At 32.0% G+C, this 19,553-nt stretch overlaps 3 protein-coding genes across 6 annotated transcripts; 2 read left to right on the forward strand and 1 right to left on the reverse strand.

Annotated features, from left to right (window-relative positions):
- Positions 1-190: 190 nt before the first annotated feature.
- On the forward strand, positions 191-5,971 carry LOC123720508 (serine/threonine-protein kinase pelle-like). Its single transcript, XM_045677146.1, has 10 exons — positions 191-361; positions 634-856; positions 1,641-1,720; positions 2,026-2,115; positions 2,489-2,648; positions 3,014-3,151; positions 4,002-4,128; positions 4,199-4,363; positions 4,646-4,839; positions 5,225-5,971. Exons 1-10 carry the CDS (start codon positions 242-244, stop codon positions 5,398-5,400), a joined length of 1,473 nt encoding a protein of 490 aa, XP_045533102.1. The 5' UTR covers positions 191-241; the 3' UTR covers positions 5,401-5,971.
- Positions 5,972-6,858: 887 nt separating this feature from the next.
- On the reverse strand, positions 6,859-15,418 carry LOC123720505 (wolframin). Of its 4 annotated transcripts, none has more exons than XM_045677140.1 (9): positions 15,226-15,418; positions 14,858-14,959; positions 14,330-14,429; positions 12,023-12,142; positions 11,727-11,842; positions 10,991-11,092; positions 9,230-10,416; positions 8,436-8,941; positions 6,859-8,035 (listed from the first exon to the last, which is right to left on the reverse strand). In XM_045677140.1, the coding sequence occupies exons 1-9, from the start codon at positions 15,257-15,259 to the stop codon at positions 7,666-7,668; spliced, it is 2,637 nt and encodes an 878-aa protein (XP_045533096.1). In that variant the 5' UTR covers positions 15,260-15,418; the 3' UTR covers positions 6,859-7,665. The 4 variants fall into 4 exon arrangements, with proteins under 4 accessions (XP_045533096.1, XP_045533095.1, XP_045533097.1 ...); XM_045677139.1 differs by having other exon boundaries at positions 14,858-14,962; XM_045677141.1 differs by lacking the exons at positions 14,330-14,429; positions 14,858-14,959; positions 15,226-15,418 and adding an exon at positions 13,181-13,308.
- Positions 15,419-17,826: 2,408 nt separating this feature from the next.
- On the forward strand, positions 17,827-19,544 carry LOC123720511 (protein SHQ1 homolog). The gene has a single exon (XM_045677149.1). The coding sequence runs from the start codon at positions 17,967-17,969 to the stop codon at positions 19,392-19,394; it is 1,428 nt and encodes a 475-aa protein (XP_045533105.1). The 5' UTR covers positions 17,827-17,966; the 3' UTR covers positions 19,395-19,544.
- The last annotated feature ends 9 nt before the right edge of the window (positions 19,545-19,553 follow it).

Genomic DNA, 19,553 nt, shown 5'->3' on the forward strand with positions numbered 1-19,553 from the left:
CAAAAGCTATAATAATCAGGACTGCAATGGCAAACGGACAAAATGTTGTATTCAATAACCTATATTTTACAGGTATTTACAGAGATGGTAATATTGTGCCTGTCAGACATCACTGTCAAGAGAAAATTCAACATAATTTCCTACTGTTCGTACTATAATTTTATACTCTTTGAATTAGTTGTAAAGTGAACTTAGTAAGGAATAACTTGTTTGTTATTTTTCCCGTAAATGAAATCGAAAAATGTACATATACGAATTACCTTTTGATATAAATAAGGAGTTGTGTAGATTGCTCGATAATGACGATGATTGGAAAGATCTTGCTGGTATACATATGAAGTATTCAGCTTTTGAAGTAAATGTAAGTATTACAACAGGTTTTTTAGGGTTTTTCCAATGCAGATATTTAGTTCCTTGGGATTTCCAATTCGTTTATTACGAGTGCGTTATCCGCTTTGACGTAAAATAATTTTTGCTGAATTTCATTAATTCTCGATCTTTTCATTAACATTTATTATTGGTTATTATGATTATAGCCGTGATATAAATAAATTGTTTATAGCCGTGAGGTATATGTACGAACACTTGTGTGTTCTTATAGTTGCCTTGAGATTATTAAAATTACAATTTCAGGAAATAGAACAAATGGCAAAGCGTCAGGCATCCTCTCCAACTAATCAGCTTTTTACAAGATGGGGTCAATTAAACCATAGAGTAGAAGAATTATTTATTCTATTGTATAGAATGAAACATATACCTGCTTTGCGTTGCCTGGTGCCTGTAGTTGATGGGAGGTTCCATAGATTACTTCATAAACATGACAGCAAGAGTATTAGGGACAGAAGCACTTTAGATGGTATGTCATTTATACAATATATTTTGATAAATAAATCATTTCCTTAAAACAAAACATATCTAGTAGGAATATACTTAATCATATTGTTTTTATTAACAATTAACTTTCAACATAGGTACTTAATATTAAATAGGAATATTTCTTTTATAATTCAGTTGTTATATAGTCAAAGTGTTATATAGTTATAACAATTAATTATAGTGAAGTATTAAAACTATATACATTTTCAATAAGGGCTAAAAAAATGAAATTTAAATGATGACCATAGAAGAGTGTGTTAATCTACGGACTTTTAGTTCTACACAGTCTTATTCTCCAAAGAAATGAACATTTTCCACATGACTCATTAGGTCATAAACTTAAAGTTCTATGTTACCAAGTCATAAATTTAAAAAAAATCCAGTTTCATCATTAAGGCTTGTAATGTTTTGTTGTTCTTTTCCTTTTAATAATTTTTGAGTTTGACCTATTACAAACAATTTTCATTATTTTATATATGAATGAGGATAATTTATTTTTATTCTAATTTTCCTTATTTATTACTTCTGTTTATGAATAATAGATTCATTCATTCATTTCAAAGAATTCCTTACAATAATTAGTGTATGTTATCAATTTATTATAAATTATTTATTTAAAAGTGGTTGATGGGGCTGTAAAATATTGTTTTCTTAACAGATTTTGTTTTAAACCATACATCCTACAAGATACTCCTAACACATAACATATACATTAGGTAAATTCATAGGAAAAGCAAGTCTGCTTATAATTTGTTTTATTCCAGTCAATGCAAACAGACTGATGACACAGAAAATAGAGGGCAGTGAATCATCCTTACCATTACCAGTCATGCTGTTTGAAAAGGTAAACTGTTCATGGTTTAAAGTTGAAATAACTAGAATTATAGCTATCATCTATCTATATATTATAGCTTTCAGATTGATTAAAAAATGCGTAATTGAACACAAGTCATTGTTGCTTACACAGATTTTTAAGCTTTCTGAGCCATCAATTAGTGCTTTGCCAGAAATCAAATCCAATACCTTCGTGTTTTACGGATTGTGTCACAAACTATAGCCATATAGCAAGTTTAGTCATTTATATTTTAACCTAATACCTGTCTTTGATTGAAGTCATTAATAGAATAAAAAATGAATTGTTTTTTTCAGCATGGACAATTTCCAACACCAAGCCGAGTCTTCGATGTACATTCGCCAAATCCACAAACTACAGACGACTCTAATACCGATTCAACAAAGGTAATAATAATCATTTTCTGTTGAATTTGGGTTCGTCTTCATTCCTTCCTTTGTTATAATTTTGCCGCAGATCCTCGCAAATATGTTTCCGAAAATTCGTGCGAAATGAAACCATGCGTGCATTGACCGTTTGGTGGGAAATATTTTAGTTTTAGTTTAGAAAGAATAGAAAATTACCATTTGATGCGTCCACTAATTTTGATTTTATGTGTTATGCAAATAGTTTGAATGTAGAATTCTACACCGTGCAGATTTGATTTTAATTCAAAGCTGCCAGTCCACACCTTTTATATTAAGTACATACGAGTTTCAAATTTACAGTTATGAGTGTCAAATAGCCTTAATTTATATATATTTTAAAAATTATTATCAGAATTCGTTACCGCAAAGTCAAGATGGGAGCTTAGGGGATGAATTCCTTAAGAGCATATCAGCTATACCAATGCTCAGCTATGACGACTTAAAGACTGCAACCAATGATTGGAACGAGGCTAATTTACTCGGCAAAGGTGGTTTTGGACAAGTATTTAAAGGTATACTTAGTAAATTAATGTTTTGTAAATAATAATATATTTTTAAAGCATGATATTTAGGACGGTTTCTCTTGAACATCAGATAAAGTTATAATTGCTTTATTTATTGATTGTATTGCAAAATTTACTACAGTTCAAAATAGAAAATAAACATTTTTGTAGTAGCTATGGTTAAAATAGTTGTACGTAAATTTGGGTATGGTCATACATAGTAATCCGAAATAATATTTTTTTGTATCCATACATAAATAAAAATTAGGCCGTTCCTTCACGTACTCATTGCGTATTAATACAAAACATGCTTTGAGAGAAATAATGTATAACTATATGTATCTTTATAACATATGTAAGTTTCTTCTTTCCAGGCGAATGGAAACTATTACCGCTCGCTGTGAAACGTCTGAAGGACAACGATGATAAAAACAAGGAGTTAATTAGAGAGATGTGTCTGAATCAGTATAGACATGATAATATATTGCCCTTATATGGATACAGCTTGGGAGGTATATATTACTTTATATATAATATATAAATTACTTAACAGAATGACTCAATTGAGACTCTGATGTAATAATTCAAAATAGTACATATTATTGGAGTGTACCAATTCTTAAAAGGTCGGCAACGCACTTGTGACTTCTCTGGAATTGAGTGTCCATGGGCGGCGGTATCACTTAACATTAGGTGAGCCTCCTGCCCGTTTGCCCCCTGTTCTAAAAAAAAGTATATACCATATGGTAATGCATTCGATATTACAAATAAGTATATATAAATTTTATTGCATTAAAAATGTAATAAGGGCTTACTAATAAATAGAAAATACAGAGACAATTCCATTTAGCGTAAAAATCCCTATAACATCGGAATTACTCGACTTGTGTATTTCCTTGTTGGACGCTGGAATAATGAAAAAAATATTACAATGTATTTTTTATGACTATATTTGTGGCCATTGGATTGGTTTAAGAATAATCACTTAGTTAATAAATAAAAATACGTTCAACGTGTGATTGCCATCCCTGAGGTCATAGGTTCAGACCCCGGCTGTGTAATAATATACTTTCTGTCTGTATGCGCTAACTCCCGCTTGTATGGTGAAAAACATCTCGAGAAAACCGGCATCCCTTAGACATGAAAATCTGCGTGTGTTAGGCACAGTAAGTTGATCACTTACTTGCCTGAAGAAAAAAACAATACTCACAAAACGGATACAGGAACTTGAAACACAGACAACACAGTTTTTTTTTAATACACTATATGTCTTATACATCTCCCGAAAAATGTTTTTGTAAAACAGACAAAGATCATAGTATTAACAATTCTCGTTAATGAATCTCAAAATAAATATTCCAGGCCCGGAAGCATGTCTGGTATATCAATTAATGGCGGGTGGATCTTTGGAACAGAGACTAAGAGGGAAGACATTACACCGGCCACTTTCATGGGGACAACGGTACAGGATAGCTCACGGTGTTGCCAGGTAAATGTTCTGTTTAATTTAATTCAGCAGTACTATGATGAGTTTCTGATTTTGTAATTTCTGTTTTCAGAGGACTCCAATACTTGCACACGATGGCTGGTACGCCGCTAATACATGGAGATATTAAGCCAGCTAACATCCTACTGGACCAGTGCTCTATACCCAAAATTGGAGACTTCGGCCTTGCAAGGAAGGGGCCGTATGGAGAGGATCGAACACATTTGAAAGTGTCTAGGTATTTAATAATTAATTATGAATCTTATTACTTATGTAATGTCAAAATTATCTTTGTGTTATGTTAAATATGTATACTTAAGGATATTTCATTTCTTAAAATAAGAAGCGTCAAGTATCCCGTCCCGTATGTCAAATCCAATTTTTTTTCTGATCTTACTGAACCATAATGAAAAAAATGAAGGCTTACGATTACGTAAATAGTATTTTAAATAAAGTGAAATGTAATAAGGTTGTTTTTTAAAGTTTAACTTATTAATAATCTTTAACAATGGAATTCCAGAGTTCACGGTACTCGTCCCTACTTACCAGATGAGTACTTGCGGTCCCGGGTTCTATCTCCTGCGGTAGACGTGTTCAGCTATGGAGTTGTGATGCTGGAAATGGCGACGGCCCTACCGGTCCTCGACAGGACCAGGAAGGTTCTCCTACTGAGTGATTTCATGCATCAGCAGGCCAGGGAAAATGTGCCTTTTTGTAAGTAAAATCCACAATGTAAATTAATAAAATAATTTTTTTAAAGTAAAAATATCTTAGACAAGATATTTTAATTTTCCAGTTGATCATTTAAATAAATTAGGTAATTTTATGCCTATAGGCTAGTTTTTACTTAACATGCATTTCCAATTTTTTTCTATACTTTAATGTAATTGCGACTTTTTATCTTTTTGTACAAATTACAAGGCCAAAGAAATGTTTCTTTATCATTGGGTTACATAACAATTTATAGTTACAACCCTTTAGTTTAAGCTTTAGATTGTCTGTTTTATTGATATTTTCGTCCGTATTTATTGATTAAAAAATATAACTAACATAGTACGTCAGAAAATATTTCATTACCTCTTTGTTTTCATATTTCCAGCAATATTAGAAGACCGTATCCTCAGAGGGACTACGAACTCAAATCCCATACTTTGTTCAGCCTTTATAGAAATCGGTTTACACTGTACTAGACTAATCCGACACGAAAGGCCATCAATGTTGGATGTGTATAAAAGACTTGACGCCATAGACTTTCCAGATAAACATTACGCCTAGTTTGCTATTTTGTAAACTGACAATGTAATTTAAATTGGATTCATAAATAGTCTGAAACGTTTAAAGTCAATATACCCGAGACCATTGTTTTTTTATAACATTTAACTGTTATATTTCCAGACAAATTTGACTAAACCTTTTAACAGTTTGAAAATAACGAGACTTGGCGTTAAGCCGACTTCCAAACGTTTAACATAAGAGTTTGCGATAAGTTATCTTCCTGAATATTACATTAAGAAAATATAAAATCATCAAGGAAGCTTATATGTTATTCTGACCTTAGATATAGTACAGACAATAATTTATTTTTTAAGTTATCTTGAAGTATTAAATCAACTGAAGCTATACGTGAAACTATGACAACTTTTAAAGTAAAAGTCAGTAACAGAGTAAAGTTTGCTATATTGACGAACAAAGCGAAGCAAATCTGTCTCATATAAATAAATATATAAGTTCCCTAGAATTGTTTCTGCTCTTGCGCCGAAAGTGGCCTTAAACTAGTATTATGAGTAGTTATTAAGACATGTATATCATCATTGTTATCGATTATTTTTATTATTTATGTGACTGATACTACATTTTACGTTATAATAAATTATTTATTATTCTTTATTGTTTTATTATTCATCGAAAAATTTATTTCTGGCGGTACAGAAGGCATTTTTTCACGCATTGCCAAGGTCCGCGCAAACTTCGCACAACGTCGACCTGTATGCCATTTATTGTAAAGACCACGTTCAAATTTAACTTGTTTTATATAACTTATACCTTTCCTATCCTCTGTTTGTGACAATCACTATGACGCTAACTCTCCGCGGTCTAATAAACTTTCACATTCCAGCTCTTCTAGTACTTCGCTCATACCACATATGTCGCCTGTACTAACATCGAATTTTCTGCTCCCCCCTCACTTTATCAAAGTAGACTTGTTTTACTCCATCTAATTTTCTCTTCCCCCCATCCCTATAAATCTACATTGTCGTTATTGTTTTTTTTTTAATTGTGTTATTCATGTGTTTATATATCAATAAATCTAATCTGTGAAACAATTCAAGGATACTTCAAAATTATAACTTGTATATGTATTTTTTCTTTATATATCTTGTTTTTGTGATGTGTCTGTCAGGTTTCGTTAATAATAAATAAATATATTATTCTACGTACCTTTAGCAACCGAGATTTTCTCTTTGGAATATATATTTTATATTCCATTTAATAATCATACATCCTTCATCAAAAAGGATCTATGCTATATCTGCATTTTTAATGCATTGCGCGTACGCAACACGCTTTTCCAATAGCGAAATAGCAATATTTGAATTAATGTGGATTTTGTTGATGACATGTTTTTTTTTTTCAAATTCGTTGGTTACCTGGGAAACTAAATGACACTACAAAATAATTAATTGAAAATATATTCATAAACTATTTATTCAAAAACAACACATAATTAGGCATTAGATTTCATAACATCTGCAGTACATTTAACAGTAATCTAAGGCGGTTATTTTTGTAAAAAAAAGGTTAAAATTTGTTCACATTTGGAAAAACGGTAAATCTTTTTTGTAAAAATATTTTGTTACTCATACGCATTAATTTTTTAAATGTTCAGAGTAAGAAATTAATTATTGCTATAAACTATATTTTTAATATGGCTTTTACAGGAAGCACATCACAATACATTTATAAATTTAAAAAAATATCGCGTATCATCGTATTTTTTAAAATAAACAATAATCAGTCAAATAAACGCTTTTACGTTAAACAAAAAAAATATGAATTTATGTTATACTAGAAAACCTGATATTTTCGAAATAATACTAGGTTTTTTTAGTCTCTTAATCCAACGACATACTTCATGGGTAAAATATGATACAGTAAATTTCAAATTTAGTTAATTTTGAAATCTCTTTGTCTCTTTCTATCAAATTGTCATATCGCTGTGCGAGAGAGACTATAAATATACGTACTTTACGGCTCATTAGATTGATTGTGGACTGTAAAAACTTTATTTAAATTTTGATTAAAATTAGTACAATACAACCAGCAATTTATACACAAAAATTGTATTACTATCCGAACATACTAGCCAGTGTCCCTTGACTTTGTGATAGATTTCTTCAAGTTATATTTGTTTCATTTATCAAAATTAGGGCTGAGCAAAAACTATTTTTGTTTACAAACTATTAAATAAATAATTTTTTTGTCACAATTATTTATATATTAATCAAAAACTATCGATTTCACAAATTCCATCCAAAAATTCTATTTAAAAACTATCACTGGATTTAGTAGGAAATTCAAAACATACTTTGTTGATACGACACAGTCGTTTGCTATCGTTCGAAATAAGTCGCACACTCTCGATGTCGACGGCTCCTGTGTGCGAATAGACCCCCTTGCCGTTTTACACTCGAGACAATTGATTTCATACCCCTTTATATCCAAGTACCTAGAGCCAATGTCATACGAATTCGGCTCATTCAAAAGTATACCCTTGAAGCGTATCTTGTCATTTTGTCGAAGTAATTTCGTGTAATTTGTGAAAAAGTTATCGAAAATGAGCCGTACCTCCGAGTGACGTTTCAATAATCCCCCACTTGTTTCCATGTCGACTGTCACTTCATATGTGTATCTGTAGAAAATATTAACAAATTATTGACTTTGATTTACGATTGCTTAACTTTTTTTTTAATAATTCTGGTATAGAGGTTGTGATGGTGAATGTTGGCATAAAGGAAATGTGTAACATTAGTGTAATTGAAAGAAAACACTTTTTAACCGGATTGAAGCTATGTATGCTATGTATGTATGTGTATCTTTCATTTTACATCATTTCAAATTTTTCCGATGTTTCGCGTGCTTTACAGCGGTGATAAGTTTATAATAATACATAGCTTCAATCCGGTAATAAAAGTGTTTTCTTTTAATGTGTAAAAGCTATGTTAACAAAAGACAATACTACATTAGTATAATACTTTTTTTAATGAAATTGTTTCCCATTTAATTAAAAAAAAAAACATAATCATACTTACTCATTCAAGTTATTCAAATGACAGTTCTTCCCACTTTGCCGCGCGACCGTCCTTACAAACTCACAGCCCTCTAAATCTATGCCTTCTGGCCTCGAACATAAAGTCGAAAACTCTTCGCCATAATAACACTTGAAATATTCCCTCAAAAAGCCCGGCAACCACAGGGAGAAATCATTCCATTTATTCCTAACGTTCGTCACTGTGACATCCTTGATATAACCTTCCCAATTGATTTTAGCTCCATCTAGTATGGAGCACTTGATTTGCGTGGACGCCATGTTGTTGTTAATCCAAGATGGCGCATGACAGTTGTTGTAATAGTCCTCCCACTCTACGAAATGAGTGTTTTCTTCGTAATCTGTGATGAATTCGTTTTTTAAAAGGTTTTTGAGGCTGGTTTTGTCATCTGTTATTAGTTCTAGAAGACCAGACGGTACGCCTTCATCTTGAATGCCAGTAAGCAATTGATTGCTGAAGTATATTAGGGTAATGAGACCAATGGCAAGCTAAAACAAAATTTACACAATGGTTTATGCATTCAATTCAAAAGCCATTTTAAATCATGAAAAAAAAAAAGATTTAACAACAACAAAATTAAAAAAAAAACTATTTACAAATAATTCAGTTTAAAAGTTTTTCCATAAATAAATATTGTCCTAGAACCAAATGTATATAAAATATCGACCAAAGTTTTGAGTTACTCTAATAAAATACTGTTATTAGAGTAAAACAAATTGGCCTTACAATAAAAGTGTTTGTAATTTTATTACTTATAAATTAAAATATTATATTACCTGAAACGGAGTAACAAATTTCTTGGTAGCTTCCGTTTTCGCAAGGACACAAGTCACACCCAATGTCACAGTCAATGCAAACAATACTGTCGCTGTGTACACTAGCCTTGGAATCGTTATATATTGCAGGAACGCGAATATCGGTAGAGTTACCGTCACCACGCCTATTAAGGGAAGGAAAAGGAAGGAACACACTAGAGCTAACGTCCCTCGAATCAACCCATAGGTCGTACAGCCGTGAGAACAAGTTATGAACATCTGCAGCCAACTCAACGTTACACAATGTGGCAGGGTGTACTTGAACAATCCCTGCCAGTTACTCCTTCGAGCCATCATCACTAAAATCACCGGGATTAATAGTGAAAAAAACACGCGCGCATTCAAGCAAAACTCAATGCTGTTACCTAAGATATAAGATGGATAATTCGATATGTGCAGATCAAGAAATCGCCACCCTTGGTGCACTACCGTATCCTTCTCGTAGGGATACTTCGCTAAGACATTTAAACCAAAAGATATCAACGCTAACACGTCGGGGCACGGGTGACCGTTAGTCCCAAAAGAGAAAAGCGTCATGAACATTAAACAAAATGACAAAACGCAAAATTCTGAAAACGGCACCCATTGGGTCGCAATAAACGGGTACAAAAACAAATTAACAAATAACGCCATGAAAAATTGCAAAAAGGGTGCCAAATTATTTTTAACAAACAAATTCTCTGACTCATCTGGTAGCAAATTGCCATCGCTATATCTCAAAAATAAGCCAGACCATTTGCGGAAATCGATGAATTGGCGTTTCGCGAGCAACATTTTGAATGTACATATGACCATGGCTATGATGCTTATGTAGTATATAACAAGTGGTACTAGATGGTAAAGGCTGTCCGTGCTAACCGACAGATAAGCTATGACTAAAAGGGAGAGTTCTAAATTTGACAGTCGAAAAGAGAATGACCCAAAATAGTATAGAAGTTTTAGATACAGTATCTGTATGAAGACTAGGGGGTGCAGAAATGCTTGTTGGAGGATTGGGATATGGTCAAGGGCCTTAATACTGGGGTCGGTAAGGGTTAAATCGCGGCTGACTAGAGGTAACTCTCCTTGGCAATAGTCCACAGCGGCTGAGACCAGGTTGTCAACTGTCAGATTACGAATTTCGTCACTGGGACATCGATCTGGTAAATCTGCAAGAAGAAAAAAGAATTTGTTTTTAAGATACCAAAGAAATAACTTATTAGGTTACAAAATAAAAAAAATTAGAAACTTCAAATATCCAAATTCGAAATGAGATTTAAGCACATTAGCATGCGGTGTTGCCAACTCAAATGATTCTTAACTCGTGAATCAACCCACGGGCATCCGGATTATTTATTTATTTATTAATAAACCGGATCTACCAACTATTAAAAAATTACTAATAACCATAGAATTTTTAGTACGATTTTTACATTTAAATTACCACGATGAGATAAAAAGATATAGGATACACAATTTATGTTTTTTAACCAAATTTTGATAAAAAAATATTATTGTATTATTATATTCGTGCCTACACAAAAGCTACGAGTTACAACATGGACGGAGGCGTAAAATGAATGAAATGAAAACTTACCTTGTTCTTCTAAAAAATAAAAATGTTTATATAGTTAAAAAAAATTATCTTTGATTATTGTTATTTTGTGTTTTGTTAGTAATAAATGTTATGTCTAAAACCAGAATGCTGCTATATGAAATTCACCTAAAGTTGGCGAAACCTACCATCATCAACAAGTTGCGCAGTGCGTAAAGTACCATTCCCGACATGGTCACCTGCCTGCAATGACTCTAACGCCTGAGCATCATCCAAAGCCGGTGCTTCATCTAAAACATTTTTCAATACCAAGTTCTAGTATTGTACATTGATTCATTTATATTTCAGTGTAATTTTAAAATCATTAGGAAAATAAGCTAAAACAAATGTATCATGGCATAGTCCGCTTTAATAGCTTAAATAAGTTATATTACATTAAAATGAAATAAAAAATATAGCATAGTTCACAAAAGAGATCGTTTTCCTTGAAATTCAACGAAACCAGTGCTGTGAGAGCAGTGTTGGACTTGAGCGTGAGCTTCTCAAACCCGAATGATGCGTTCGAATCAAGGCTGTGCACTGAAATTTTATCTCTATGTGCGCATTTAGCACTCGCATGTATACAGGACAACATCAAGATGTTGCCTAAGATCTAAAAATTTAACTACTGATTTAAAAAAAAAATATTATGAAACGTACAGAAAGTACGTACAAAATTACAGAAATCTACTTTCTTCGTGCAAATTAAACTGACATTTCTAAGACGTGTCACAAAACGTTGATCACACACTCGCCTATAAAGAATTCTTCAATAAAACAGCTGAAGGTATCCGAAGCGAAAATCTGGGTTTATAGCGCCACCAAGGAATAACTCCCGTTCTAACTGGGTGAACCTATTTTTATTGAGTTAATTAAGTTATTTACCATGAGATTCGTCCAATGCCTCATCTTCTTCATCCTTTTTGAGTGTCGTGGTACAAATTTCACGAATACGCCGTTCGAGTTGCGCCGTCGTTATATACTGCTCACCGTTAGACAAACTGAAATTCAAGGTAAAAACCTAAGGTAGTTCTCTAAAAATATAATATTAGTTCAATGCGCAGGAGTGGTATAATTGTAGTATATTGAAACGTTGCCATTACAACGCCGGTATTTGGAATATTAGGCTGGATGTTCACAAACAATATCCTTGTTTTTCAGTAAGTCTGGAGTGAGTATACCTTGCAAAGAGGTCTCTGGCGGCTTTTCGGGCTACAGTCTCCTGTCGGCTCGCAGCTAGACAAGACTTAGCACGCACTATCGGCGCACTGTCCTCGTCTATAACGCCACTGCGAATACACCTGGAATAAAAGTATTTTCATTAATTTTAAGAGTAAATTAGTACTTTATATACAGTATAAAATATTTGTTTCGCTTAACCTTTAATAAATACCCAAACCTCTTTCTAAGTACTAAGAAGGTTACTATGATTCTACAGTAAAACAATAATTACTTTGTACTCAGATCGCCGGTTACGCGCGGAGACTTATACCAGATGCAGTCTCCATTAACTCTCTTGGGTAATTTAAAAAGCATATATATATTGAATAATAAAAAAAACAATGGCGCAACAATTTTTGTAGGTCTGGGCCCTAGATTCTGTATCTGTTTCATGATCATTTGTTAATCGAATGGGCAAGTAGGTTATCAGCCTTCAATGCCTGACGCACGCCGTCGACTTTTTGGGTCTAAGGCAAGCCGGTTTCCTTACGATGTTTTCCTGCAACGTTCGAGCTAATGTTAAATGCGCACATAGACAGAAAATCCATTGGTGCACAGCCGGGGATCAAACCTACGATCTCAGGGATGAGAGTAGAACGCTGAAGCCACTAGGCCAACACAATTCTTATATTGGATAACATTAAATAATCTGTTGTATGCTAGTGGTTAAAACGTAGATACATTTATTACACAAATTCAGACTATTAGAAACAAGGAATACAATAACTTATATTCCCACACTATGTCCAAACCTATCAAAAGCAGATTCTTTTATTAACATAATGCTTAACTAGGAGCAATATCAAAATCTAATGTAAGGGATAAATTTGTCGGCATTTAAAGGTTTGAGTGTCACTTGACGAGAAATTGGCTATGGACACTAAATCATTAAAGAAGTATCTATGACAGGCTAATGAAGAACTTACATGAAGGTTTGAAATTCAGCCTGTACCCTATTCCACTTTCTCTGCCAAGTCAAAAAATCAGGCAAATTTTCCTTCATTGGGAATAAGTTCTCGTCCACCTCACAAGAACATTATGTAATTTCTGACCAATACTATTGTTTTCATGTTTACTATTTACAAAAAATTATCATGTTTTATAAACAATTTTCATACCTCATATCATTCTTTGCATTTTGCAGCGAATTTTCAACTTTTTTTATTGTTTTCATAACTCGTTGCCGAAAATATTGACGTTTAAAAATTTCTGACATATTTCATAATTCAATTTCTGTCTATTTTTTCTCTATGAATCAGAACATTGTTTATTTTAAATACTATTTGTTTGGCCAATTATCAAACCGATTATAAAAAAGCGACCTTAAAACGCCATAAAAGGTCAAATTATATTTTTAAATAAATAAAATGTGCGGGAAGTAAAAGTTTACGTCAGAAGTAAAAGTTTTTTGTAAATAAATTATTTCTAAGGTAAAAGCCCCAATTGATGATCATTTACCAGTATATGATCACTCCATGTATTTGTTTATATGATACATAAATTAAAAATCTGCGTTTACTGCATAAGACGTTATGTGACAGAATTGCCTTCTAAAGTTTTAATATGTATCTCCTAAACCTGTATTTCTTCTCGATCTCCCTTAGTATCCCTCTTGGCTATTTGTTTCATGCTACGTTCGCCCTTTCTCACTCTCTCTCAATCGGTCTTGATCGCTCTCTCCCTTTTCTTCGACAAAAACGCCGCACATCTTCGTGACGCTAATATTATTATTATTGCGTTTCATCCATAAAAATGTTACTCGCGCTTATAGAAGCGCTTCACTTCATGAATTTATTTTTTAAATGTGCTTATTCAATTAAAAATGTAGACTCATTACTGAGTAAAGTACAGTTCAAGTAACTTTTAGGTTTGACTTTTGGTAGGACAGTAATTATTTTTAGTTAGCAGTCTAAAAAGTTGATCATTTTTACCTAAAAAAGACCAATGAAACATTTCTAATATAAAATTACAAAGTGTATTTTTATTATATAAATAAACTAACATTAAAGAACAACTCTTAAAACCTGTCAAATAATTTTATCTAGTAATATTATGAATAAATCAGAATGAACAGATTTCTAATCTCACAATTACACCTACACATGAATTTGTCTAGAGCCTAGTGGCTTATATAATCAGACCTACGACTAAGTTCACCCACACACTATATGTAATAATCTTTGGGCTCATACAGTAGGTTTGAAGATTTGGTACAGAAGACAAGTTGTACAATTTTGATTTCAATATATAATATTTTATTACATTACCTTCGTAACATTTTTCTAGCCTCTGGGTGAGCTTGTTCAGTAGCACAAATAAGCCATTCCAAAGCTTGTTTAAAATTGGACACTTTGTCAGCCTCAAGTTCTGAAAATAAATATTTATATCATACTGTGTGTTTAAATTATTTAATATTTAGAATTTAGTCACATAATGTATGGGGATTAGAGTTATTAGTAAATTAAATATTATTTATCAGATCTCTGATTTTATTATTTGTTTAATCAATGAATGTTTAACATCTCCAAAATCTTTATTTCTCCATTTGTATCTCAATTTTAATAAATTATTATTATATGTCTTAAAAATAGTTTAAATTTTCTAAAGAATATTAATCAATAACAGACTTCTTAGCTTGTAATATCAATCCAAATGTGTACCAATGTACTGAAAAGTGGAAGATGTATGCTTAATTACCCGTAGCCGCCTTAACAAAGAGATTGTGCAAGTTTTGCTCATTGACAAATTTATTATTTCACTTGAAAAACGTGATAATACTTCAAAAATATATTTACCACATTTTTCTTCTAATAATTGCTTTGCCAACACAACTTGAGACTCAGCACAACCATCCTCAGCTAACTGATTACGCAGACGTCTTAGAGATCCTTGAGGCCCATCTGAGAGAAATAATATTAAAAAAAGTAAACAATGACACTGTGTGCTAATTATAAAAAATAAACCCTAGAAAGAACCATTACAGAACAGAACATATTAAATGTTGAAGGCAAAAATAATGACAGTGTAATAACACTGTTTTTCTTGTTATTGTTTTCTACATTACAACAGTAGTCGTAAATGTACCACTACTAGTTAATAAGAAGTGTAAATTTCGCATGTCAACAAATTTAGGCTTATATTATAATATATATTATCTACTTACCATGAAGATTCCAACGTTTTCTTCCTACAGGCATTATTTCATAATGTGGAAAAAAATAAAACTAATTGTAAATGAAGTCCTTATGGCATGGTATTATATTTACTCCGTTTATTGATAGAAAACTTGTTTTTTACCATATGGAATAAAAATATTAAAAGCAAGTTTAAGAATGATTTTTATTGATTTGATTTGTTATAATTACACAGAGTACTGACTTGACTAGACTTAGATAACTGGTTGTCACTGTCACTGGGCAGTGGGCATTGGCATTTAGCAAGTATAATATGTCGGCTGGCGAAAAATGTTAAATATATAAGCAATAATTTTTGCTAATAACAAGATTGAAACCGAAATCTTCAGTTACAAATGGAGGTATAATTAATAAAAGTCTCCAATGAACGTGTACATGTTGCATTTGACTAAAACTATTTATGTATACGGTATACCACCACCGATGGTTTAAATGTCTAACTATCTTAAAATACATTTTTGGCTTGCTTGCTTGAGTTACAAATAAATTTAGTAGCATTTCTTCATGTGATACTAATGTCTATTTTAAATAGCGTTAAGGGTACATTTTAATTTATTTAAGATTCAAATATGTTAAGTACCTACTTCTTTGCCAAGAAAACAAACCTTATATTTCAAAGTGTTTTTGCATAGTTTATGTGAAATTTTAATTTGTAAACGAATAAATCTGTTTTATATTAATTAATCGATTAAATCAATATTAGACTATTTAAGTCAAAATTGTACCAGGTTTGTTTGAAAACTACCTTTTGAAATACAACAAGGGCATGGCCTGTGGGGGCATAATTATAATCCGACAGTAAAAAAATAAGCCTATGTTTAATAAGTTTCAAAATACTCTTATGCTGTAAAAATAAAAAGGAGTATTAAATTCGGTGGTGGTCTTTTGTATATAGGTTGGCCAAAAACTCGTGGATCAAACGCACCTAGAGGTTAGATGGGGTCATCAGCTGCAAAAAGTTGTTCTACAGGAGGTCCTTAAACTCGACCCGTTCAGAGTTATAATTTATTTTGCGTTTTCGTAAGAAAATTGACGTTTTTTAATAATTCTTATTTAGATTCGAAAAATTCTACACCCTATATCTTTTTTATCTAGTATCCACTAGATTGGTACTGATGAGACCTTGCGTTGGACATACTATTTATGGTTGTTTATTGGTTGTAAACTTGGCTTATCTAAGGGTTCATAAATCTAGATGACACTTATGGACATTACCGGAAACGAGAACGTTCGAATAAAATTTATAAGTGTGATAAAAACTAAAGGGTCGCTGATTCATCTATGCATGATATAATTTCTCAAATGCAAACAGACCTTGACCGTCTATATTTGTGGTTTCAGTCGAAATTGCTAACTATCAACATTGCTCAAACATCGTACTTAATTTTTAAACCTAAAAATATTAAAATTCTACCAAATTCGCCCATAACACTAAATAATGTAATACCATTAATTAAAGAAAAGCGGAAAATATCTTGGATTGTATATTGACAATAACTTAACACGTACAACGCAAATCATTTAATAATTAAATTTTCTTCTGTAAGAGGTTCTCTTAGACACATATATATGTATTTCGAAGCCTTCCTCGTAAAGTTCGTCTTTATATTTATAATTCTTTGGCAAAATTACACCTTCTTTTCCTCATTGCAATTTGGTGAGCCGCGACTATAATTAACATATCACATCTTCAAATTGATAAAAAAAGTAATTATAGTGCTTTTTCATTACCCATACTTAACTTCTACACAAAAAATCTAAAGTGAAACAAAACTTTTGAATATAAAACAATTATTTCAATACAATACCAGCTTATTAATCTACAAAATGTTAAATTACTATATATATATACAGACTAACATTACTTTCACTAAAGTAAATCAAATTCAGAAGCGCAGTTCACAGCGCCCTCATAATCTAATTCTACCTAAATATAGAACCAATTACTGTAAAAAACATTAAGCGTTGGGGGAGTGTTGCGGTATAACTTTCACAAAATATAAAAAAGTGCAGACAGCCTGGCAATATTTAAAAAAAACCTAAATGAACATCTCTTGAGTGATCCCAGTTCTCTACGTAAACGGAAGTCCACCCAAGTTCTACCTCGCTAATTCTTCCTTGAAGCTTTTTAATGACCGATAAATTGTATCTTCAGTATATAAGTTCTCATGTAAGAGGCATTGCAGGCAAGGTATTGTATTATGAGAATGTCTGTCTATCTTTAAACCAATATTGGCTTTAAGTGTAGGATGGTTGTTTACATTTGGTTGGTTGGATGGTTTACGCTTCTTATTATTAAGTAAGATTAAATATGTAACTTTACTAAAGTTAGGTTACATAAATCGAGTTGTTATCGACTAAAAATATGATAACAATGAGAATTACAAGTATTAAAAAAATTACATGGTATATGTTTTAAAAATTGCATTTCCATGCTACTTTGCTTTTTTAGTATACTATATACTATGTCTAGCTCTTGTTTTAATACTCGCTGTTTCGTAGACATGGCACAGACTACGAAGTGATGATAGTCTATAACTCTTTACTCTAGTAGTAACTCACAAGTCACAATCACAAAAATCAAATTCCAACCAAAATTGCGCTCAGTTTAAAATAGGAACTACGAAAATTAAAAATTTTTTTTTTTGTAATTTTACATAATTCTGTATTTAATGTTAGCATTTCAATTTGTTTTAAAGCACTTCCCATAATGCTGACACCGACCTTTAAGCTGTCGCAAGATGATAACCACGTGTTTATCATTGTGCATGCTCCATACACAAACATTGGAGACACTGATATCGATGTTGACGGAGAGAATTTATTATTTGTGTCCAGTCCCTATTTTCTCAGACTTCGACTACCAGGTCGAATTCTAGAAAACGAACAATCTAAAGGTTCATACATATGTGATTCTGGTGATTTTAATCTTACTTTCGATAAAGAAAATCCTGGAGAGCATTTTGAAAATTTAGACATGATTACGAGTCTACTAGCCCCACGAGACATACCAAATTTGAATCCTAATCTAGTGGAAATGTTGGAAGAGGATGGCATTACAATTGAACATGAAGAACCTGATCAAGGAACAAGTAATCAGTATGGATATGGGTTCGCATGTAAAATTACAACAAAATTTCAAAACATAGGCAATGAGTTTCCTCAAATTTTTGCCCTTAAAGCTCCAGAAGAAGTTAGTATTCAAGAGAGACATGAGTTACGGAAAAAATATGAAAGCCTCAAATTTTCCACTGATCATTACTTAGCAGACTTATATGATGATGAACTTATTAATCCATATTTGACCTCTAAAATGCAGTGGGATGAAAATAGCTTTGATGACAATGCTGCTTTCACAGAAGATCAGATCAGTCTGCTAAAAGAACTCTCCAATAAGCATTATATTTTAACTAAAAGTGAACATAAACAAGTATTTTTAAGTTTAGTTGACATTTTATATGGATATTGCTATGACAAAAGAACAACATTAAATGAAAGCACAGTTGAATCTAGTTGGACAATAAACAAAATATCTTCTACTTTGAGTTGGTTTTGTGTATACAATGATATAAAAGATGTGTTAGTGTCCTGTTATAGAAGAGCTCTAATTTTTCCAATATTCAGAAACTTTGAACTATGTCACAAAGTCAAAAGTGATGTAGTTTCACTTTTAAAAAAGAATAAAAAATGTGTTATAAAATGCTTTATTGATATACACAGTATGTTTAATACAAGTAATGATGCTAGGTACATCCTTAATCAGTTGTACATTAATGACTATTTAATATTTCTACAAAAGTGTAGGTCTGAAGAACTCATTGAACTGTGTCATAATTTAGCCAATATTGAAATAAGTAAAGCAGATTTGTCTTTAGAGTTAGATGAGTTAGAGGCAGCTGCAGAAATGGTCTGTCAGGAGGAAACACAAGTCACAGAGAATGAAATGGCTTTAAAAATGGCCTCAATGTCTTTATTACCTAAATCAAAGGGAAATGCTGTGTTTTATAATGATAGTTCAACATCTAGTAGCGATTCCTCAGATTCGTCAGATCTTGATTCTGATGATGATTCATCTTCCAGTGGTGATCCATTAGATTTATTGTCAAAACAAGATAAATTTGTGATAAAGACTGATTAGGATTATAATCACATAGCAATTACCGATTTACTACTAAACAGTGTGTTTGACTCAAGATGTGCTATGAATGAATTCTAAAATACAAAAAATGCTTTTTATCATGTTTTATACTAGTGTCTATTGTATAGATGCTCATTTTATGGAATTATTGATAAATTA

Source organism: Pieris brassicae, chromosome 2 (genome assembly GCF_905147105.1).
Source record: "Pieris brassicae chromosome 2, ilPieBrab1.1, whole genome shotgun sequence".
NCBI classification, from domain to species: domain Eukaryota; kingdom Metazoa; phylum Arthropoda; class Insecta; order Lepidoptera; family Pieridae; genus Pieris; species Pieris brassicae.